This window comes from Perognathus longimembris, chromosome 19 (assembly GCF_023159225.1).
Source record: "Perognathus longimembris pacificus isolate PPM17 chromosome 19, ASM2315922v1, whole genome shotgun sequence".
In the NCBI taxonomy this organism is placed as follows: Eukaryota; Metazoa; Chordata; class Mammalia; order Rodentia; family Heteromyidae; genus Perognathus; species Perognathus longimembris.
The window spans coordinates 40,541,291-40,566,022 of NC_063179.1; the positions used below are offsets into that span (position 1 = coordinate 40,541,291).

At 48.2% G+C, this 24,732-nt stretch overlaps 1 protein-coding gene across 1 annotated transcript in view; it reads right to left on the reverse strand.

Annotated features, from left to right (window-relative positions):
• Positions 1-11,535: 11,535 nt before the first annotated feature.
• The window catches only part of Sv2c (synaptic vesicle glycoprotein 2C), a 99,919-nt gene continuing 86,722 nt past the window's right edge, over positions 11,536-24,732 (reverse strand). Inside the window, exons 8-12 of the mRNA XM_048368165.1 lie at positions 24,159-24,323; positions 22,743-22,876; positions 20,700-20,903; positions 20,106-20,265; positions 11,536-11,853 (exon numbers count right to left, since the gene is read on the reverse strand). Of these exons, the coding sequence (XP_048224122.1) occupies positions 11,670-11,853; positions 20,106-20,265; positions 20,700-20,903; positions 22,743-22,876; positions 24,159-24,323 (847 nt within the window). The 3' untranslated portion in view covers positions 11,536-11,669. The remainder of the gene's footprint in view (positions 11,854-20,105; positions 20,266-20,699; positions 20,904-22,742; positions 22,877-24,158; positions 24,324-24,732) is intronic.

Consider the following 24,732-nt stretch of genomic DNA (forward strand, 5'->3'; position numbering starts at 1 on the left):
CACGATAAACATGGAAGTACAAATGTCTTTTTGATATCTTGGGGTTTGCTGTTTAGGATAGATGCCTAGGAGTGGTATGGCTGGGTCATAGGGTAGGTCTATATTGAGCTTTTTGAGAAACCTCCATACTGTTCTCCAAAGTGGTTGTACTAATTTGCACTCCCACCAACAATGGAGAAGGGTTCCTCTTTCCCCGCACCCCCTCCAGCATTTGTTGTTGCCTGAGTTCAGAGTATAGGCCATTCTAACTGGAGTGAGGTGGTATCTCAGGGTTGTTTTTATTTGCATTTCCTTTACTACCAGGGATGTTGAACATTTCCTCATATGTTTCTTTGCCATTTTTATTTCTTCTCTTGTGAAGTCTCTCTTTAGCTCCTTTGCCCATTTCCTAATTGGTTTACTGGGCTTGGAGGGGCTTAGTTTTCTGAGTTCTCTGTAGATGACAGATATTATCTGCCTTCCTTTTCTCACATGATTCCGATGTTGGGTGACGGTTGGCATTTGGAGGATCAGCTGACAGAAATGAGTTGGCGAATAGCATCGACTCAGGTTCAGGTTCAGTGGGGTGAGGGGTGGGGGGTGGGGGTGGGGGGTACGTTTGTGAGGTTGTCTCTGTGACTGTGCTTGCTGGAGAAATGGCTTCCAAATAGACACTTCTCACTGACCTGTGTCCTGATTTCAAAAGTCCAGGCCCAGAGCCTGAATCGCAAATAACAATGTGGCCCGGGCTTGACCCAGAAAACATTTGAGAAATGGAAAAGAAAAACCAGAAACCCTTTTTGCATGTGCTGGTATGACCAGGACTTAAACTCGGGGCCTGAGCCTCTTGCTTGGCCTTCTCACTCAAGGCAGGCCCTCGGTCACTTGAACTACACATCTACTTCCAGCTTTTGGTGGTTAATTGGAGTCTCACAGACTTTTCTGCCTTGGCTGGCTTTGAACCGTGATCCTCTGATTTCAGCCTCCTGAATAGCTAGGGTGACAGGCGTGAGCCACCAACATCAAGCCAGCAAACTTTTAAAAGAATTAGAGATCGAAAGGGATTGTTAGCTGGGTTCTGCTGGCTCACCCCTATCGTCCTTGCTACTTGGGAGGCTGACATCTGAAGAATCAAGTTTCCAGGTCAGCCCAAGCAGAAAAGTGTGCTAGAGCCTATGTCCAAAATGACTAGCAAAAGCCAGACTGGTGGTGTGCCTTAAGTGGTAGAGCACTAGCCTAGCAAGTGCCAGGTCCTGAGTTCAAACCTCCATACTGCCAAAGAAAAGAGCCAGACAAAACAAATCCCTAATTTTTATCTTTCTGTTCGCTCTGTAGACAAAGCTATCACAAAAGTGTTGTCATGTATGAAGAGTCAATACGCAGCCACAAAAAGCTATAGAAAGGTAGTTATAGGAGTATGGCAGGCAGTTAAATAAAAATATGTTATTTTCTAGATTGTATTATGGTTTGTGATATTATAAGCTTTTAAAATGTATAAATTGTGGGGAATCTCTTTCTACATTCTGTTTTTGTTTTGTTTTTTTGCCAGTCGTGGGGCTTGGACTCGGCCTGAGCACTGTCCCTGGCTTCTTTTTGCACTTGAGCCACAGCGCCATCTCTGTCCTTTTCTATATATGTGGTGCTGAGGAACTGAACCCAGGGCTTCATGTATATGAGGCAAACACTCTTGCCACTAGGCCGTATTCCCAGCCCTCTTTCTACATTCTGAAGAGCTACTTTTGCAGTTAATTTTGTGTTTGGAGTTTGGTATCATCCTCATTATCAGCATTATCAACATCATCATTATTAGCACTGGGGCTACAACCTAACAACTTAGGCATACTAGGCAAATGCTCTACCACCCATAACACCCATCCCTCCGTCTGTGTATTATTTTAAAACAACAACAATTCCTCCCCTTCCTTATGCCTCAAACCCCCCTCAAATCACAGGAGTGGATACGGCCTATCTCATGCTCTTTGGGGTGGTGATCATCGACTTCCATCTTGAAGTTTACTGGTCCTCAGTGTGGGCAAAGAAATGGGGCCTTAAGGTGCCAAAGCCCGAGCTTCCAGAGTGTGAGAAGCACTTCCAGTATCTTCTCAGAGGGAGCCCCCCTCCCCCACCGCCCCGCCAGCTTCCTATCAGCTGGTGACAGCAGCCTGCAGTGGGACAGGACAGTCCAGCGTTCTCAAAGACCAAAGAAGTCTAGGGGAAGCTTGGAGGTCCTGGGGCCCTTTATGATGCTGCTTTATGATGGACGGTGGCTTTCACCCCAGCCTCAGCCACGCCTGACTTTGCTGAGGAAGCAGAGACAGGAGCTGCAGGTGGGTGGCTGGGTCGCGGTTGGAGCAAGCTGTCTCTTCTGTGGCCCCAGCTCTCCCAGCCCCTGTGCTCTGGCCCCGGGGAGTTTGGTGACTGTGCGGCTGGAGCCTGGCTCTCTCGGAAGAACCGGTCTCCTGTGGTGGGTGTCGCTTCTCCACCTGGTGTCTGGACTGCAAATTGCAGGACGTGGCCACGCATTCGTCTTCCTGACGGCGGGAACGGAAGGGACAGCAGTTGGGGCAGGTGACAGGGCCTCACCCAAGCTCAAGGATTGCTCTTCCCCCACGTGCTCAATGGTCTTGGAGGAAGCTTTGCCCCAGGCCAGGCGGTGGGGGGGGGTGTGGGGTGGGGGGAGCTTTCTGCTTAGCGTGATCTCCACACCAACTCCAGGATTCAAGAAAATACTGTATAGACAGATCTTCTATGAATCCTTCCTTCCACCCTCCTTCCCTCCTTCCCTCCCTCCCTCCCTCCCTCCCTTCCTCTTTCTTCTTTCTTTCTTTTTTGGTACTGGTATTGGGGCTTGAACTCAGGGCCTCACACTCTTGCTTGGCTCAAGGCTGGCACTCTACCACTTGAGCCACGCCCTCACGCCCAGCTTTATATTGGCTAATTGGAGAGAAGAGTTTCACAGACTTTTCTGCCTGGGTTAGTTTTGAACCATAATCCTCACTCAGATCTCAGCCTCCTGAGTAGCTAAGACTACAGGTGTGAGCTACTGGTGCCTGGCTCTCCTAGAGAATTCTAAAATGGAGACAGGTGGAAGGAGACCAACAGACCCAGGTCTAAGAACAGTAGGACACAGGCCTCCAAGCCTGGTTAGTCTACCCTGGTGTCTGCCCCAGAGCTGTGTGCTTCCGGTTTCACAGTGTAGCACTCAAGGCTTAGCTTTATCTCTTTCTTTAGCTTCTCCTCTGGATAAACAACTTGTACAAGCGTGAAATTGCCTATGCAGCCTATGTTACCTTCACACGTGGCCACAGGTACATTCATTCATTCTCTCTATAGCATATAAAACCAGCATTTGTTCTGTCCCTGGAATCATAGGTTGAAATCCTACACTAGGATCTCAGACTGTGATTGTGATTGGAGACAGGTTGTTGTTGTTGTTGAAGATGTAAATAAATTACAATGATTTCTGATCAGCGGCTCCTAGTCTGACATGGAGGAGGAGATGTGTAGAAGGAAGACACCTGGTCCTTAAATTTTGATGTGAAGATATAATACTTAGAGTCACTATTTCATTTCCTTGAGGGGACAAAAGTCAGCATACAGGATTGGCTGATCTACAGCAGGGGAAAACAAACAAACCTTGGGCCTTTCAAGGGTGGTGCCAACCCACAGGTAACAACCTTGCAATTGTCTTCCTTCCATTGTTTGTCAAGGTACTTGGCTGGGCACAGTGGCCTATAGTTGCAGATAATCCGGAAGCTGAGGTAGGAGAATCACTTGAATCCAGAAGTTTGAGACCAGTCTGAGTGACACAGCAAGATCTTATCTCAAGAAGAAGAAGAAGAAGAAAAATAACAACAACAACAAAGATATGTAGGTCCTGTGTTAAATCCAGTCAAAGTTGTGACATTGTCTTGGTGTCTGCCTTCAGTATGCAAGTGTAGCTTTTTCTCATTCATTGTTTGTCACAAGTTAGTGTTTGAAGAAGTCACTGATAAAACTCGGGATAGAAATCTGTTTGCTATTCTCTCTCTAGGACAAAAGAACACAAGCATCTGCTTTGCCACAAAACTCCCACACCAACATTTTCTTACCAGTGGCCCTGGGTAACAGCTGGAAAGTGTTCTCATAAAATCAACATCACATCAGTACCCATAACACAAGCCTGCAGAAGCAATTCAGAGAAGCTCTCAGTGGGGTACAGGCTTTCTCTGTATCTACAATGGAACAAGGTGATTGTTTTTTGGTGTATGTGCCATTTCTGGGGCTCTGGGGCTTAAAAGGGCCCAAGCACTGTCCCTTAGATTTTTCACTCAATGCTGGTTGGTGCTCTACCACTTGATCCACAGCTCCACTTCTGGCTTTTTTTTTTGAGTAGTCTAAGGGAGATAAGAGTCTCAGAGATTTCCCTTACCCAGGTTGGCTCTGAACCATGATCCTCAGATTTCAACCCCCCTGAATAGCTAGGATCATAGGTATGAGCTCATAGGTATGAGCACCTGACAAAGGTGATCATTTTTAAGGGTTAATTTATGCTGGGAAAGGAAGTCAGTCATACAGCAACAACTTTTATTTGAATATAATGGAGCAAAAAATGCTCTTTTATTCATCTGATGTACATTAAATATCTTTGCAGCTGTTACATGAAGGATAGTTCTCTGGCATGTACATGGATATACACGTCCACACTGGGAAGATTGGGACTGTACACGAGTTACTGCACACGAAGCATGCCTCCCACGAGGATACGCATGGCTGTCTCAGGACATCTGTGAACACACACTTGCTCCAACATTTTGGCAATTAGGAATCAGACACAGAGAAGCATACCAGAAGGATGAGCTCACAGCAGGAGCAGCGGTGCTTAGAATGACAACTCCAAAAGTCTAAAACAGAATCGAAAGGGGTTCACACATGCAGTGCACAGATATACAGTACAATAGGGGTAACGGGGACACAGACTGCCGAGGGGCACACAGAGAAGTGGAAAGTGGAAAGAAGAGAACTCGAGGCGAAGTGTCCGTATCCCCCAACCAAGGTCAGCACCACTGCCAAGCTCTCCCTGCAAAAGAGAGCGGACTGTAGGCGCCGTAGTCCAAACAAAGTGGACCCCGGGCAAACTCTGCTAGGCCTTTCTTTACTCATCCAGACGTTAACCTGGACTCACGGTCTGCTTAGTGTATTTCTAGACATATCCACATTTTGGAAAGTACAAAGCAACAAAGAACCCCTCTCTCTCTCTCTCTCTCTCTCTCTCTTCTCTCTCTCTCTCTCTCAACTGTTTCAGGGCATGGACTCAGTATAAGGAATATGTTAGCGTCACAGTGGAAATGAAAGCCACCTTGCCAAGCTCTGTCTAGGCAGGCCTGGTAAATGTTAAAGACAAGGATGGGATTTCCCTCTTGGACCCCTTGGGGGAGAGCCTTTGTAATTTCAGACTTGCCTGTTTTTATTTGCACAGCGTGAACAAGCCAATTGATTTCCTAATCTCCCAGAAGGAATAACAGCCAAAGAAAAGCAGTGGATTCTTTTGCACTGCGGGTCCTATTCTGAGCCAATATGAAGGTAGGAAGATCCCTGTGGGTACCAAGCCAGGTTGAGCCTGCTCAGTTGTCCTTCCTCAGGCCTGTGGAGAGGGCTGAGACCTTGTGTATTTCTTTGTTTCTTTCCTTTCTTTTTCTTTTTGTCTGGTCTAGCCTGAGCTAGACAAGGGCTGTACTGCTGAACTACAGGAGACCAAGTACTCTCCAGAGCTTTAGTGGTGATCCCCGGTAAGAGTTCACCAACATCCCTAGTGGTGAGAGGAGAAGCCAGGCTTCCCAGATCCCCACCATCTCTGCTGTCATCATCTAAAGGTGGCTGCTAGGGTGTGAATTTCCTACACATCTGTACCTTGAGGCACACAGCAGCGAAACAGGGTACAATGAGTATGGATACATACTGTTACATGAATGCGTTTGGAAAGGTACGTATTGACTCGGTAAACTGTAGCTGACTTATATTTAATTTTCAATAATAGCTACGGTACTCAATGGACTCTCCAGATTCCTGATCGCTGAACAACAAACAGACTCTGATGGAATGGTTTGAACCTGTTCCACCCGGGCTCACGGCTGGCTTTCGATGACGTCAGCCCCCTGTGCTGACGTCAGGTAATGCAGAAGCAGCTCAGGACAGCTCACCCTCCCGCGTGGGAAGCTCACCGGTGTGCCGGGTGTTAAACGGTCTCCGTGTACACCAGGGGACAAAGGCTGCCTTCTCCTCCACGTCTGGGCACTGTTGGCTTTAAGGCGAAGGAAGGGCAGGGAGAAAAAGCTCTGTGATTTCAGCATGGCAGCTGAGCCCTCAGCCCAGCAGGGCCTCCAGGCCCCGGGGAAGGAAGGCGCTGTCCAGCTCTCGCGTGGAGAGGGCCGGGCTGCTCGCTGGGGAGGCCCTCGCCTTTCAGGAGCCAACGCCGAGCGGTCAGACTTCTCCCTGATTCCTCCCAGAGGACAGGATGAGCAGGTGAGGGGAAAGACAATAGGAGTTTTCAGAGGGTCCCTGACCAGCACCCTCTCCTTGTCCTGCCCCCCCTCCACCCCCACCCCACAGCTCCTCTGCAGCGTGCCGCACTTTCTGTCCATCTCACACTGCTGTTCAACTGAAACTCACTGCCCTAGTCGGGACGGTCAGAGTCCATTTTCCGGGCGACTCATCTGCTGAGGGTAGAGAGGGGGAAGCTGCTCTAGGATGTGTGCAGACAGTTCTGCACGCTGCTTCACTATCATGAAGGAAACACCCCGGAGGCAAAGGCCGGGGAGGCAGCCGCCAGCTTCCACAACTGCTTAGTAGATGCTCTACAAGAGAAACTGCTCGGCAGAGCTCTGCGGCCCAGTTTCCCACCCTGGGAAGACGGCGTTCCATGGAAGGACTTAAAAGGGGGCTTCTCTAGAAAGCTGGGGTTCTCTTTTTCTGCTGACTCTTTTGCTTGAATGCTTTACTTTTCCTTTCCTTTTTCCTTCCTTCCTTTCGTGTGTGTGCCAGTATTGAGGCTTGAACTTCAGGCCCTGAGCACTGTCCCTTAGCTTTTTCACTCAGGGTTGGTGCTCTACTATTTGAGCCACCACTTCCTGTGCAGCTCTTTGGGGCTTAACTGGAGCTAATCTCACAGACTTTCCTGCCTAGGCTGGTGATGAACTGCGATCCTCAGATCTCGGCCTCCTAAGGAGCTAAGTGGCCTTGAGTAATAGGTTAGTGCCATCTGCTGCTGAGATCGTTTGAAGAAACAACATATCGACAAGGCATTTTCTCATTTGTCGTGCACTAGTTAATATTCCCTCTAACAAAGGCCAGCCAATCAAGAGTCTCTCTCATCTTCCAGCAAGGGTAGTGCCAATTACCGCACAGTCCCTGCACTACATGCAGGCTACTACTTGTTTGAAACTTTGAAAAATAACACTGTGTGATTATGGTAGGAGACGGGGGAGGCTCAAAATATAATGTGGCGAATAGGAGATTGCTTTCTCTTTCATTTCCCCTTACTTTCCAACTCTCAGGGAGGTCCTGCGGGTTAGGTCTCTGCACACATCACAGTGCCGCAATACCTGGCACATGGGAGGGGCCACATCAATATTTATCAGGTAATCCTAAGAAATAACCAGCGGAACCTGTCTAGCTTTCCATTCCATTTAGACCTGCTAGCTTTAAGTAAGATCTGAACTAGAACCGTGGGCTGCATCCTGGTTACTCAAAAGGCTGCTTGATTGAGTAGTCCCTAGATGTTGAGAAAAATGGAAAGAAGTCAGCTCTCGCAAGGACTTGTCCAGTTGGTGCGATTATTGGACAGTCTCCAGGCCAACATCTGGAGCAAAAGAACAGTTCATGGAGGACTGCCAACTGCCCAAAACAAGGAAAGGGACATGCAATGTCATAACTTCCCTGATAACTTTCTTTTGCCCACACCACACAGATTACAAGAGAAGCTTTACTTAAAACGTATGTTTTTCTCAGCAGGACCAAAAGCTGTAAGAAATGTGCAGCCCACTTTGGAGTATTGTGCAGGATTCCTTTTATTATTGCAACATAACTGGTGATTTTGGAGGTTTGGTAACTAGACTAAATTTGGCGCGATTAAAGAAACTTTATATACAGCTAATAGGCCTCTGAAAAACAATATGCGTCTAGGTGAAGGCCAAATTCAGTCATTCCTAGCTTTTATGCATAAACAGGTAAGGTGTTTTCCTGAAGAAATAGGTACAGGCCCTTCTGATATCATATTCTATTTTGGATGGCAGAAGAAACCCCAAAGTGTTCTCATGGAATGTTCTGGAAACACTCCCAGAATTTAGAATGTCTCCTTGATCCTTTAGTCTCTTTACTGGAACCTTCCCAGTGATATCTTGGACTCTCTGTCACTACTTTTCTTCCCCACTGCCCTCTTGATCTCTTACGAGATGTCTTGGAAACAACAAAGGAGTTTTGGTGAAAACCTGAATTCTGATGTGGTGAGATTTGTAAATGGTATATTTGCCAATTTAGGTAAAATCACTGGGACACTGTAGGACAAAGGAGGAGGCAATCAGGGATGCTATAGCATCTAGTTTTACTATGGCCCTGTCATCAGAGACTTGCGACTGTGGTTCTATCTACCAGGGAGGAGCCCTTCCCCGGATACTGAACTGAGATGTGCTCAGAATCCCGAGAAGCTGGGAGCACAGACAGCAAGAGAACTCTACTCTGGTCTATTCCAGAAGGTTCTCCCAAGTTCTTGTTCTCTTGTTTTCCTTATTTCCTGATTATTCAGTATTTAAGATGAGCTAATTCTTGTAAAGATGGGTTTAGCGTCAGAAAAATGACAGATTAAGATGAGGCTATTTTCAAGATTATCAGCTAGGATCTTGGAGAGCAGGCTACGGATCAATCCTTTATATAGTCAGGGAAACTGAGACACAGAGACGTCCATAGACTTAGATTCTAGCAAGATCTGGGGTAGCTGCTGCCTCATGGTGGGACTTGGGCTGGGACCCCTTGATTCCCAGGCCAGGACTCGGGTGTGAGACCAGCCAGGCAGCAGGACTGAGTGTGAGCTGGAGACTTAGGACCAACACTTGGGATGGCCCGTAGCACGAAAGCCACAATTTGGTGCCATAGTTTGCTTGGTTTTATTTTTTTCCTTAAGGATTTGGTGGCCATAACAGAAATATTCTTGGGTTGATTTCAATGGTTTATGGGGAAATGTTGGGTTTGACAAGAAGCTGGAAGTATCAGAGCAAGTGGGACCAACAGCTTGGCTTCCATGTTTGCGCCACTTTCCCTTTTCCTTCTACTGTGCGTGGAAGGAGATAGTAGTTGCCTGTCCAGGAACCACCGAGACAACGGAGTTTCTGTTCCGTGAAACCCAGAACAAGCCCACAGGCCTCACGCACAGCTGGCAAACAGCTGGAGCCCTCTTCTAGACAGTAACACACAGCGTGCGGTGGCAGAGGAACACGAACCAGGGCGGGGAAGGTGGTGGGTGGCCAAGAAGGTTTGTGACCACAGACTGTCCAGGAGAGTAGAGGAGATCCCTCTTGGGCCACCGGGGAGCTTGGGGGAGGTGACAGACGGTGAAGGATGGTGCTTAGGACAGACACACAGGGTGGGAAATCTCACGAGGGAAACATTCTGCCGGTTTATCCCACACGGACCCAACTCAGTGTTCAAATAAAACCGCCAGTCACAGTGCCTTGCACCGGGAGAGATGGGTTATTCATTTGGACCCTACCCTATGATAGACAAACAGAGACATGTTCCACACACAAGAAAAATCTAGTAAGCCAAGTCAGCCATCACAAAAGCCTAGCCATGAGGACACCCATGCAAACGTCTACTTCCCTTTCGGATGGGTAAGTGGAGTCAATTCAGCACATGCCACATTCAACCAAGAAAACAAATCCAGGAGCCCACAGGCGCGGAAATGAGCTCATGGGGGGAAATCAAACAGCAGTGCAGCATGCGTGTTCTCGGGTGTTTAAGCCCATTGGGAACATGAACGGAGAAGGAGGGCGGGGAAGCTGGGGTGTTTATTTTTGGTGGTATCTTTCAAAGGAATCATGTCTAGACTACATTGATTCCCCCCCACACTTCTTCTTGTTGCCTTTGTAGATTTGTTTGATTTTTTTTTTTTTTTGGCTTGGAGCACATAGATGCAGCCTCTTCCTGCCACACCTGCTCCCCCAAACCAGGCTACTTGAGGGGAAAGGTGGATTCATGGTTTATGTTAACACAAGAGCTTTTGTAGTCTGAGTTCCAGGAAGGTGGGGGGGGATAGGGGGGTGAGGAAGGTGGGCTTGGCAGGAATGGGGAGCAGGTGGAAGGGGACCCCAGGGAACGGCCAGGACAGCCCCGAGTGTGACAATGAGGGGAAAGCAAAACCCACGTGGGCTCTCTTCTGGAGACCCCGGGGACTGTAGCCTCCTGAGCATGCCTGTCAGAAAGAAGAGGGGTCACCCTCTCCAAAGACATGGGCCGTTTAGGAAGGAATATGACTGACACCCAGAATTCGTTCCTGGCTGCTAGGCAGAGCTGTAAGTCTACGAGGAGGCTCCGCCCGACTCGGGCAGAGCAGCGGAGAGACCATGGCGAGGACTAGGCCTGCATGGGTGCCGGGAGCCGGGCTGGGGAAGGCTACTTTGCACTGACAAGGCCCGGTGACTGTTTCTCAGGGAAGAGCTACAGCAAGGAGTATCCACTCACATTTCCCAATGGCTTTGGATGGGACTTTCTTCTTCGGTGACCATTTCGATGCCCACCCACAATCTCCAGGGATGAGAAGTAGAATCAAGCAGGCAGGTATAGTTTTTAAGAATCGACTTTCTAGCAAGTTCTATGACAGCCTGAGGAGAGGGGGTATATGGAGGCAAAAGATCCCTCTGAGCTGCTGGCTGTCAAACCTTCAGAGCTGTCTGCCACGTTCACTCCTAGACACCATGTTTGTCAGAGGTTTACATCCGGGCTTTCTGTCAGAAGCCTCACTTCTCTAGCTTGCCATTGTTCCCCTCGTTAACTGACAGAGGCTTGGTTCTTCCTGTCAGCAGTCAACTCTGGTCTCTTTCGAAAGAACCCCACCCAGCCCAGTGTATGCCCGCCCCATGGTTTGCCATAAAATCGAGAATTGCTGGGTGTCCTTTTCTAAGTAAACAGGAAATATCACTTTGTTTGACGACCAAAAAAATAAAAAAAAAAATCCTTTCCTCAGCACAAATGCAGCCCTATGCCCACTTACATTTTCTGTTCCTGTTGTCTTAGGAGTAGGCTCTGTTTGTAAGGACACTAGCAACGACTTTCTAACTTCTAATCCCCAATAAGCAGAATTCCAGGGGAGCCTGGCCAGCTAGGACGGAGTAGGGATGTTCCTGCGGACTGTTCTGGAGAACGTGGCATCAGAGTTAGGAGAAACAAACAATGCACAGAGAAAAACAAGTGACAAAACCAGTACAGAGCCACGTAAGAAGGGCAAGATGATGTGTGCATTGTAAGTCAGGGGGAGGAGAGGAGAGAGAGAGAGAGCGAGAGAGAGAGAGAGAGAGAGAGAGAGAGAGATTGTTTTGATACTTGGACATCTTTCTCTATATGGAAACAAAACAACACAACACAAAGCCCCAGAGCCTTGAGCCGGTGGGCAGAAGTGACTCAGGCGGGAGGAGGACGCACGCGGAGGAGTGGCTTTGGTTCCCTCACATCAGGACCTGGGTTCGTGTGTCGGGCAGGCGCAGCCCCACGAGTCCGCCGCACACCAGCACGGTGGAGGCCAGCAGGATGGGGATGGCTTTGGTGATGCTGACCAGCGAGCCGAATATCAAGTTTCCCAGGACAGTCGCGGCTTTGCAGAGGGCGTTCAGGAAGCCGAAGCCGGTGGCCCTGCAAGGGAGAGAAAGGTGGGCAGCATTCAGGAAGGTGTGGCACCCCCAGATTCCAGCTCCACGCGCGAGTGGCCCGTGGAGTCATTCTCAAGTGCACCGCGCTGCGTGGCTTATCAGCCAGCCGCCGCTCGATTGTTCTGTTGCCTTTCTGATTTCCTCCATCATTCTTTATTTATTTCTCCATTTTTTTTTTTTTTTGTGCTGGTGTCAGGGCCCGAACTCGGAGCTTTGCACTTTTCTATCTCCCCTGCTCAGGGCCGGTTCTCTACTTCCCTGGGCCACACCTTCACCTCCAACTTTTTAAATGGCTAACTGGAGATGAGAGTCTCTTGGATTTGTGCGTCTGGGCTAGCTTTGAGCCTAGATCCTCAGACCTCAGCTCCTGATTGTCTACGATTACAGAACAGAGTGACAAGCACTCAATTTGTTTTTGAGCAACATGTGATCTAACGTTTTGCCCCGGCTGGCCTTGAACTGTGATCCTACCTTCTGAACAGCTGAGATTGCAGCTCCCACCCCGCATTGGCAGCCCTCACCCCATTTCTCACGGTATTCTTTGGGAAGGGAATTGTAAGCCTATTCAGTGGCCTCACTGTGGTCTTCCGGACAGGAAACTAGTCACAGTGTGATCGCTCACTGACATCACAGGAAGCTATAAATTTCCTTCTGTATCGACGCTAGCCCTTCTTTTGGGTTCTCGCTGCGTTTCACGGAGTCTGAAAGGCACACTAAATGCAAGGCAAGTGGTTTGCTACTTTTCTTCTTTAACCACAAAGGAAATGCATCTTCCTTGGATTTGCAAATGAGCACGTACGGAGTTCTCCCCTGGCAAGCCCCAGCAACTAGGCATCCTAACTGCTCCTAGTGAGGTGTGTCCCTCACAACTGGAGAAATTCATTGTGCTGGCCTTCTTCTTCACACCCCACGGGAAACAAATCACGGCATCTCCTGAGCTGCAGGGATCTAGTGCCTGTATTAAGGCAGTGCCCAGGACCTCACGGGCTAAAATATACTTGTTGAAGTGGAGGAAACAGACTTTCTTTGTGGCTAAGACATGGAGGATGTAAGTCAGCTCACGAAGGCAGTGACTTGGAATGAGGATACAGAAAGTGGAATATTGGATGGAAAGAAACAAGGGCTTTCTTGAGAAGCAGGCGAGGTAATTTTGTATTCTCCTGTTTTTTTTTCCTTTCTGTTGTTACTAGAAAATAAGCAACCACCAGAAAGATAAGTAGATTTAATAAACTGATAATCATTTTCAAATAAAACTGCTAGAAGCCACAGGTTGGGTACCAAAGATGCACCCATCACCACCTCCCGTCTCCATGGAGATGATGCTACCAGGCTGAAATGGCTTCTGGCTGCGTGCTTAAGATCTAAGCACATGTAGGTTTCCATGTGGCCCAGCTTCCTCTCTTTCTGCACGGACATGGTATATTATTTATTATGATTACAATAGTGCTGAGTGATTCCATTATCTGGACCTGACGTTCGCTGTCAACAGTAGGGTTCACTCTTGGTACTGAACATTCTCTGGGCCTTGGCAAACATGCAATAACACATGGCCACGGTTATATAAAAAAAAAAAAACCGACCACTTAGAATGGTTCTCTGCCCTGAAAAATCACCTGTTCCCTACCTCGTCCCCTCCCCCGCCCTGCTACCCCACGCCTCTCGTCTCTGCAGTGGGGTGTCATTTACTTGAACTCATACACTGTACAGGCCTTTCAGACAAGCTTGGCTGACTGCTTTTAAACTATATATATGTATGTGTATAATTTCATTTTTTGGTACCAGTACTAAGGCCTGAACTCAAGGCCTTGTGTTCTTGCTTAGCTTTGTCACTCCAGGCTGGAGTTCTACTACCTGAGCCACACCTCCGCTTCTGGACTTTTTTTTTTCTGGTTAATTGGAGATAAATGTCTCGTGGGCTTTTCTGCTTAGATTGACCTTGAACTTTGGTCCCTCAGATCTCGGCCTGCCAAGTAGCTAGGATAACAGGTATGAAGTAGCAGTGCCCCAGCTTTACACTCCATTTTCCTTGATTCTAGGTTCCTAAACTATGCAGCACACCTTGTGGCGTGAAGGTCAAAGCGGGCGCTGATGGGGAAAGCAGCTGTGTGTGCCGATGAGAGAAATGGAAACCTCGTGCTGTTGCCGCGAAGTCTCTTGCTGCTGATACTGCAGAAGGGCCCACGAGGGATTGGCCGTGCTTTAGAGTTGGGGCGGCCATGCTTTCCCAGGCCATGACCTGTCGGTGTGACTAGGAACAGGGCACGGAACGTGGGTAGCTCTCTCCTTGTGTCACTGAGAGGGGAACTGGAGAAGGGATGACTGGATAAGATGGCGGAACACTGGATCAATTGCTCAGCAGGAACACTTCTAAGCAGTCCATCGAGTCCTTAGTTCCCAAGCTGCCCTTGGCTTCACTGCACACTTACACTTAGCAAGTGGTGTGTGTGTCTGCACATGCATGTGTATATGCGTGCGTGTGTGTGTGTGTGTGTGTGTGTGTGTGTGTGTGGCCGCTGGCCCCTGTCGTGTCCACTAATGGAGGCCGCATGGTTGAGTGGGTTATGGTTTATTCACATCGTTTTATGTTCTAATTGGAGTGTGGGAAGAGGGAACCGCCAACTCCATTCTGGACTTAGTAAAGCATTTCCCACACATCTAGGCTCTTCTGGGGGGTTGGAGAAGGTAGTGGGTTTTGAACTCGGCTTCATACGTGCTGGGCAAGTGCTTTACTACTTGAGCCATGCCCTCAGTCTTTTTGCTTTTAGTATTTTTTTTTTTTGAGATTAAAGTCTTACTGGTTTTATCCAGGGCCAGCTTCAGACTGTGATCCTCCTACTTCTGAGATTACAGCCATGTGCTACCACCCTCTGGCTTGTTTGTTGAGACAGTGTCTCACTAACATTTTTGCCCGGGCTGGCCTCGAACCATAATCCTATGCCCGATCTCCTATTCTGAGTAGCTGGGATTACAGGTGTGCACCATCATAGCTGACCTCATCCAATGTCTTTCTTTTCTGTTTTGTTTTTGTTTCTGGCCTTAGTGCCAAACCAGCTGGGAGTGCTTCTGACATTCTTGGGAAGAAAAGGATAATGGGTAACAAGTGCCTAGGACAGGCGCCTGGCAGGTGTCACAAATTTTTGAAAAGTCTCTGGCTGAATATGTGCTCCGCCGCCAGGCACCTTAACAGGGGAAAACCTTCCATGGTGCACTTCATTTTGAGAAGACCTGAGGTAGAGCAGATCCGGACTTGCCCCATGGAACTTACCTGCCAAGGGGGAATCGTGAGCATGCGCTGTACCTAATCTGACCTTCATGGAAGAGCTTTCCCCAGACAAGGTAATCAGCTCATCAGTAAACGTTATGAAAAGGACATTCACATGCAACTGGGAAAGTCCAGGCAGTCCCTGACAATACATGTGAGTTCAGTGCTGGTGGCTCATGCAAATCATCCCAGCTACTCAAGAGGCTGAGATCTGAAGATGAAGTCCTAAGCCGGCTGGGGCAAGAAAGTCTGTGCGGGTCTTATCTCCAATTAACCACCAAAAACCTAGAAGAGGAGCTGGGGTTCCAGTGATAGAGTGCTAGCCTTGCGCACAAAACTCCTGGACAGTGCTCAGACTCTGAGTTCAAGGACGGCGATGCCTGTATAGCAACGGCGATGCCTGCATAGCAACGGCGATGCCTGTATAGCAATGGCTAGGACGAGCTGCAGCAATCCTGCCTGGATCACTCAACTGCGGGCCCTCAGTACTGGGACTTCCCCAAAATTTCAAGGGACTTAAAGGGCAGAAACAAGTGCGAGGAGAGGTATGTGTTTCAAAATGGATTTAAAATAAATTACAAAAGCAAAAGATGAACTCCTCCAACAAATAGTTTTCCTTTCTGGATTCCCTTTGGCATGCTTCTGAACGTAGAACTCCTCACAAATCAGGCATTCCCTGCTGTTTGTTTTTTTTTTAATCACTCTCATACGTGTGTGCCCCATTTCATTATTTAGCGGGTAGCATTACTTTTGTTGCTGTACTGTTTCTTAATTAGATTCTCACACTGGGGCTAAGATCAGCAGCCCTGCTACGAACACACCCAGAGCTGCCTTAGTTCACGGTGCTCGCTGCTGAAGTCTTAGGCAGAGGAGAGAGAGAACGGATTCCGCGCAAGCCACCCTTCCTTCCTGCTCCCTCCGGCTCTTGCCTTTGTCCAGTTCTCTCACTTGGGGTATGGTTCACAGCTTGTGGTGGTTGTCACAAGGGAAGTTCCTCTCGCATTCTGGAGGGGGCTTGTGGTCCTTGCTGTAGCTCCAGTCGTTGGGGTAGCCTTTCTCAGGACCAGCCCAGGGATGCCTGCCCCACTCAAGGCGAACTCCAGGATTCCTCCAGGTCTTCCAGAAAAGTTAGAGACAGTTTTTTGCAACGGGCATTTAAGGAAATTGAGCTGTGGCTTATATAAGGGTAGAGTGCTAGCCTGGAGCACAAAAGTTCAAGGACAGTGCCGGGGCCCCCAGTTCAAGCCCCAGGACCAGCAAAATTAAAAAGAGAAAATGTAATGAGCATTTTCTTTTTGTTCTTGAGTTTCTTTGTTCGAGGCTAGAGCTGGACCACTTGAGCCACAGCTTTTTTGGTGCTTAAACGAAGCGTCTTGGGAACTTCCTGGCCCAGGCTGGCTTTGAATGGAGATCCTCAAATCTCAGCCTCGTGAGTAGCTAGACAGACCTGAGTCCCCAGTGCCCGGCTTCCGCTGGCCTTTGAATGGGTATTAGTTGGATGATCTTCTCTTATTGAGGCCCAACTTATCTTGTTTTTGTCTTAGATAAAAAGAACTAATTCTGTTAAGTGGAAACTCCTTTGTACGACGACTTAGAGACAAGAAGAACTAATTATGTATTAAGTCGGAGAAGAATTCAATTGCTTTCTGACCTTTCAGGATAGAGAAAACGTGCCTTGCTCCAGTGACTGGCATCTTCCGTAGTGAGCCGGCCCTCTCCCACAGGTGGAGAAGAACTCGCGCCTGCGCAGCTGAGCTGAGAGAGGACTCAGCCCTCCCTCCAGCTCCCTCCCACCCCCACCGTCCAGGGGCTTCCTGTTGAAATCACATCTTCGCAGGCAGTTAAGAAGGGAAGCCTTTGTGCCTCATCATTTCTTGGATAAACCTAGCTAGGAAGTGTGGGCCTGGGCCAGGACCCATAGTTATATCAGAGCACGTGCTTGTTTTTAGTTTGCTTTCTTTTCTTTTTTTTTTTTTCCAGAGAGGGTCTTCACACTTGTGCCTAGGCTGGTGTCAGCCTTGATCTTCAGCTTCACATTCCATGATAGAGGTGTGTGTATGTGTGTGTGGGGGTGATTTCTCTTAAAAGTACTTCAGCACAGCAAGAGTAATAGAGCGGGTGAATTTGGTCAAGATATTTACATAGCGCATGGAAACCACCCGATGAAGACTCTCTGTACAAAGAATATACACTAATAGAGAGCGAAACGAAAGCACTTCAGTGTAGACAGTGTGCTAGAGGACCTGTCCCTCTCGGGGACTGTGCGGCGGGTTAATCAGGACCCGGCAGGCCGGGACTGGCTGGCACTCTGGGGATCAGCACAGGAGGCTTCTTCATGGGCGTGCACGGTGTTGTTCGTCAGTGGTGTGTGTGTGTGTGGGGGGGGGTCCCGCCATGCAGGGGGCTCGAGGGGTGCTCGAGCTGTCCCCACACATGCCCTGTGCCCGCGACCTCAGATCCATCACACAGTACTGTGGGTGCGGACTAGACCGCCCCCCCCCCCCCGCATGCAGCTCCTCATTCAGGAGGCCTCCGGGTGGCCTGATGCATATGCCCCCCCCCCCCCGCCTGGTGGTCCTGCTGCCATGTCATGTGACCATGATGCTCTGTGGCAGGGGCCGCGTTGCCCGTGGACCCTGAGGCCACTTCCTGAGCGTAGGTCAGGCTGGATGACCGCTCTGTGCGGGCTGCCCACGCGGGGGGCTCTGTTCCACTGCAATCCTTCACCCAGTAGCAAGGCCGTGGCAGAGGGGACGCTCCGTCCCCGCCCCTTCACCGTCCACGTCTTTGTCCCTCAGACAGAGCCTCTCTAGGCTGCCCAGACTGGCCTTGAACTCTTGGACTCAAGCCTTCTGCCTGCCTCAGTCTTCCAAGGAGCTGGACTGCAGGTATGTAGTAGCACGCCAGCCCTACCTCCCACTCCCAACGTCCAGAGACAAAGGGAACCTGACCTCGGCTAAATGAGCAGCATGCAAACATACATAATGATAAGACAAAGAAATAAAATCCAAAGAAAAAACCCCATAAATAACGTAAACACGTAAATACAAACACAACTATGTACAACACCATATAAACACAGACATAAGCACAATCCATAATCACACGTCTAACTGATGATAGGGCACGAGGCCGGGGGAGATCGTGCAGTGCACAGGTGAGTTAGTACGAGGCGTTGAAAGATGCCTTCAACACACAATCTCCAAAATGGGTTATGCTCTGGGTCCCCAGGTGGAGAACACATTCAAGAGAGAAGGAAAACCACTGCATTGCAGAGCACCAGATGAGGATGACGACAGGGAGAAATGTAGGGGTAGAAGGGAGGACCCGAGAGGCCAGCGGTTTCAAGTTCCTCCTGTCCCTGGACAGACACACAGCCGGGGGTCACGGGGGTGGTGATGACAGGTGGGGGATTCCTAGGGAGGAAATGAGAGCCGTTCTCTGTCTGTAAACAGAAACGGGGTTGAGGGTGACTATGTCCGGCTGAGGCTTGCTGTTAGCGAATCCCAGGGTCCTGGGTGACAGTGGCAGGGGGCGGGCTCGAAGGGAACAGGAGAGAGAAACCGCCCGCGTCTCATCTTCAAATCCTTACATCTAGAGAGTGGTCAGCCCGTAGACTGGAGGCCACAGGAAGGGTGGGCGGTGGAACTGCCCCACGGCCGCATGGTGGCAGCAGAGAGCCACAGTCCAAACCCAAACCCTGATGAGCCCAGTCTGTGTCCGCCTATGCTCGCCAGGCCACTGTTCTGCCACTCGCGCCTTTGCTACAGAGTCTTTACGTGTCTTCCCCAGCACAAGCTCCCTGGGTGGGCTTTTGCTCTGACTTGAGCTGTCCCAGGGCCCATTGATTCAAAGCCTGGTGTGGGTCACCAGCCCAGCCAGTTGCCAGCACACAAGAGTTGACAAGGGGGACAGATGATGGTCTCCGAATACACAGATGATAAGCCACGTGAGGTCTCTGTGGCTCTCTGACCCTTATAGTCGAGGCCACTTCTCTCTGACTTTCAGCTGGGCCTGTGTTGTTGTGATGAGGAAAAATTGAGGCTAAAATGTAATATTTGATTTAGAGGATATATTATGCTCCAGCATGCTAAAAATTAAAGAGTCCCTGCTTCATAAAGAATTGAATGATTTTTAAAATGTGATCACTACTGTTCTATTATAATTATAAAACCAAACTGTCACCCTCACCTGGAAAGTTCCGCCTTTGCCTCTGCGAAAGACTTGTTTGATAACTAACAAGCTGCTTTAGCTCCCGGAACTCTGCTCCTGCGCTTTCCTGATTAACTTAGACGAACCCTGAAACAGTCATTGGCTGAAACTAACCGAGAGCCCTGCCACACCTGCTCGGATCCTCCCCTTCTCCCTGCCGCCGGCTGCAGTGCTCCAGAGTCAACTGGGACTGGCGCCCCGGCCTTTCCCGGAGACCCCCCCAGATCCCAGAGCCGTCCTGACGCATCCGCACTCTTGCTCAATAAAGCCTTTGCAAACTGTTTTCTAATCCGAGGGTCCCGTTACCTGTCGATTTCCAGACCCCACAAGAGTGTCAGGTTCGGTATTGCTTGACCGTGGGTTCAGGTCGTGGGCTTTTAATTTGACGCCAGCCAGCAGGCACCTCTCTCTCTCTCACCTAGTACCACTGAGTCAGCACGGGGTCAGATTCTCATGCTAAGAAACGGCTTCTCCTCCTCTGCTGACCCATGGGGTCCGTCCCATCACCGGCTGTCTAGGACCTAGCCCGTGATTTCCTTTGCTTCCCACTCATTACCTCATGGAGACAAGTCAGTTTCTTCAGTGCTTTCACTGTCTCACTCACCGCTCGGCATTAAGTCTCCTTTCAGGAGACAGGAGTGGTTTTATGATTCTAGGAGCTGATGGCTTTGGGGATTGTTTTCTTTCTTGGGGGAAGCGGTAGCGGGGCTCAGGATGTCACGGTTTGTGGGTGTGTCAGTCATGGGGAAGCTTCACCATACCTCCGGTCTGTGGGGTACAACTCCACCGTGACGACATCGAGAGAGTTCCAGGCCGAGATGGTCAGGCCGTTGTAGAGGCAGAGCATGCCGATCATCATAGATTCGCTGGTGCCAAACCACAGGAAGAAGCAGCTGATCCCCGAAAGCACCATGGAGCCACCTGCCGACAACACAGACAGAAGGCTGAGTGCTTCCTCTCGTCTCAGCGAGCAAGGCCCGGGGAGCCACTGAGATAGATCTCTCTGGAAAACAATCCCATGGAGAAGCCGCTGAGCGGGCTCCATAAAGCTCAAGTCCACGCGTGGTCACCTGTCAGGAAGGTCAGCCCTCTCGCGGGCTTCTGAAGGCAGCACCCCTTACTCCACCGCGTGGGTGGAAAAACAGACATTAGCTACACATCATAATTCATTTTTCACTCCATTAACGCACGGCAACTGCTCAAATGAAATGCAATTAGGCTTCGTTTTCACTACAGTTGTGTCCTAATGAAAGAGGTAAGGGGTTTCTTCTCCTGGATTGCAAATCCCTAAAGGATCAGAGAGCCCAGGAAGAGACAAGGTCCACTATCATCATTCCCCGAACCCCAGCGCCTACCTAGCATGGTTAAACGCCCGATTCTGTCCATCAGAAGAGCAGACACAATGTTTCCTGGCAACACTGCCAGTGTCCCCAGGAAGTTGACGAAATAAATCCAGTAGGCACTGTAGTCATCCTCAAAGGTAATCTGACACCCCGTCTTGTTGTGAAAAAACGAGCAGTTGTGAAATTCACTGTCAATGAATTTATATGGCTCAAAATCTGTAGAAACAGCAAAGACAATTCATCAAGCTCTTGCCCGGTAGACGTAAGGGGTGCTCAAGCACCTGTATTGGAAACCCTGTGGAGAAGTTCATAAGGCCTCAGGGTACTAGAAAGTCTTTGAACACATCATGGTCTGGGCTGGCTTGACACTTTGTATCCTCTCCTGGCCCAAGAATGGGGTGTAACTTGGCGCCTTCTATAAAAAGAGGTAGAATGGTGAAGCATCTTTAATGAATAAGGAAATAAATTAAGCTAACGAGTCCAATTATCTTCTGACTTCCCGTGGCTGCCCATTATTAATTAGATTACCTGCTTGCTCCCTATTTTGAATGTGTGTGTGTGTGTGTGTGTGTGTGTGTCGCATGCGCACACGCACACACATACCAGTACTGAGGCTTGAACTTAGAGCCCCTATTCCTGCTTGGCTTTTCTGTTCAAAGGTGGTGCTCTACCATTTGAGCCGCAGCTCCACTTTTGGCTTTTTGATCCTTCATTTGAGATAAGAGTCTCTTGACTAGGATTGCAGATGTGAGCCACCAGTACTCGGCTGCTTATACCTTTACTATACTACTTTGTTCCAATTATTATATTATATAAAGGTCCTCACTGTGGTACTAATTGGTTCCATACTATAATTGTAAAAAACAATTTTTTAATGTGAATGAATTGGCCTTGTCGTTGCCATTTTCTGGGGCTGTGCGTGGGTTCTTGAAGCTGCAGTTTCGGGTCTGCGTGGATGAATCCACCGAGGTCAAGTGGTAGCGTCATTTGAAGGGTGCTAGCATTCAGTGTGTTCTTAAAATTGAATTGGGGTCTAGCTAAGAGGCACTGCATCTTTTTGTGTTGATTACGATCTACCAGAAAAATAGAATAATAAAATACTGGTTTTCTGAGGTCACAAGGTAGAAGATGGTGATCAGTGACTCTGTTTATAAAAACAAAGACACCTGGCGGCTTTCTCTTGTGGTGTGGGGCGGAGCTGGCTTCTGTGTGTGCGTCAAGAAGGCTGGGCAGGCACTGATCTCCCTGCCAGAAGGCTGTTATTCTAGACTCGTGTGTGTGTGTGTGTGTGTGTGTGTGTGTGTGCGCGCGCACGCGCGCCAGTACTGGGCTTTGAACTCAGGGCCTGGTGGTGTTCTTGAGTTTCTTTGCTCAAAATTAGCACCTGCCACTTGAGCCACAGTTCTACTGCTAGCTTTAAAAACTATGGTAGTTTATTGGACACGAGAGTCTAACAGACTTGCCTGTCCAGGCTGGCTTTGAATTGTGATCCCCAGCTCTCAGCCTCCTGAGTAGCAAGGACGACAGCAGGGAGCTACTGACAACTGACTCAATTTCTTCATTTTTTAAAGTCTCAACTACTGAGCAAACTATATGAGATAAGGAGTATCTAATGACCTGTGGTGTGAAACAGTCCATAGTGGGGTTAAATCAATGCTTTGTTCCTTCCTTTGCTCTTTCTAGGAGCTTCCCAGATGGATACAGAGTGAGCTAAACCATTATATTTAATGCCCCCCATTAAATAACCACGTGTTGTTGATTTACAGGAACACCAGATTTTCAGACTTGGATTATTAAAACAAAGAAACTACATGTTAAATCTTGAAAGATTATTCACAAAGAGGTGTTTTTTAAACCAACTTTGATCTTGGGCAAGCCAAAACAATACAAGTGTACCTTTGATTCGACCTCATTCAGGAAGCTTGTTCATGTACACTTGTCTACTTTCTACACAGACCTCTGGCCACACTGTCACCTGATTATTACATTTCTGCTAGGGGAGAAGCCCTCAGCAAAGACCCCACCCAGCCAGAGCCACTCGAAGCTTACGCCTACCCGTGTTGTCGAAAATGGTGTCAATAAAGGTGCAATTCTTGAAGTAGGTGTTGACTGAGGTCACATCTTCAAAGGTGCAGGACTTAAATACGGAGTCTTTGAATGTTACAGACTTGAACTTCACTCCTAGGAATCTGTTTAACACACACACACACACACACACACACACACACACACACATTCATGTCAGTGGAATTCAAGGCTAAGTCAAACAAGTTTAGAGATATGATGTCCCCACTTTAGACTTTCTTTTATTTTTCAATTTTTATGGAAACAATTATATTGTGAGGGGAAAAAGCTAATGAAATCTCATTTCAAAACACAGCATACTTAAGAATCTAAAAGCAATAACTCAAAATCTTCAAGACAGAATACGATACAGTAAAATATCTTTTGAATTTTTACATAATTGAAGTTCCTCTTCATAGTGACAAAAATGAAATCAAGAAAACAGCAGAACTCTTCTTTTTTTCTTTTATAATAATTTCTTTAAACAAAATTTTCCAATTTTTCTTTTGTAGAACTGTATTCTTGAAGTTATAACTAGAATATTAACATGATATGGGGGATGAGATTTCTAGTCAGTCTCAAATCAGTAAATCCAAGTTTTAGTATGTCACTCTTCCTTAAAAACACGTTCTTGTATAAAATGGACTGCTATTCTGCAGTACATCTTTTGTGAATATCAATACGAGACTCTGAGTGCCAAGATACACCAAGGAAAATCTGTTCCTATTAATGGCCATGCTCATCTAAAATTTAAGCCCGTCATCGTTAACTTGCCTTAGCAAAACATCTAAGAAAGTACTTGAAACCTTCACGTGTAAGTGAAAACAAACGGATGTTTTCGGCAGGACAGCAGTGCATGGGCCTTGTGATGAGCAATAGACTTTCTTAATCATAGAAACACTGGCTTCTGGATTTTCTAAGCTCTCTGTGCTTCAAATGTCCTCTCCTTTGGATGGATTCCAGGTTTCTTCTCTAAATTAAAGAACTCCAGTTACCTTATTTTCCAATATTCTTTGCTGTTTGGTAACTTGCTAGTGTTTTAAGTTTGGGGTTCCTGGAAGTTGAATGCAGGGACTCTTGTACTTGGTAGGCAGGGGCTCTACCACTCAAGCCACAGCCCTGCCCCTTAAGTTCCTCCCATTGCTCTTGAGGATTCTACACTTTTCCACAGCAGTCAGTGGCCTGCTGAATACATGGAAAACAACTCAGTTTTCAAAGCTGAAGTGAAGTAATGGATGCGGGTGAGCGATTTAAAACCCAATTGAGAATATTGGAATTCACCCCGAAAACAACTAGATGTACAACCCTAAAACAAAAGCACAACGGTAGGTTTCAGGGCCCTGAATCTTAGTACGAAATCAGCTTTGTGATTCGGTAGCAACTTAAGTTAGCTGAAAGATTACAGACCTGCCGTTGTCGTATTCCATCCCAGTATGAATCTGATTTTCCATCGTGAAGTTAATACTGAAATTTGCGTATCTATCCCTTTGCACGTTTCTAGTGAGCAGTGCGTATTCATCGGACTGCAGATGTTTAATGACATCGGGAAACCACACGGATAACCCATAGTACCTGCAAAGACAAAGAAGTGTGAGTTTGTAAAGGTTCTGGCACACAGAGGCAGTGAGTACCGCCTAGCATTTCAGGTGGGGAATGGGTCCCAGAGAAGCAATTCCAGTTATGAATGACTCCTTGTAACCATGGAATAAATCATTACGCACTGATTGCTGTACCCTTTCTCCCTCCCCCCAAGATCAATCTGCAAAAGTTAAGCTCAAGAGGTATCTGGGAGTTAGCTAGGAAACTCCAGTGTGTAATTCTCAAATGCTTCCTTTACAAAGAAAGGGGGTTCAGAGAGAATCCCTTTCTATATGCTACTCAGGAGGGTGAGACCCAGAGGACTGAGGTGTGAAGCGAGCCTGAGCAGAAAAGTTTGTTACATTCTATCTCCAAAATAGCCAGATAAAAGCTGGGCTGGAGG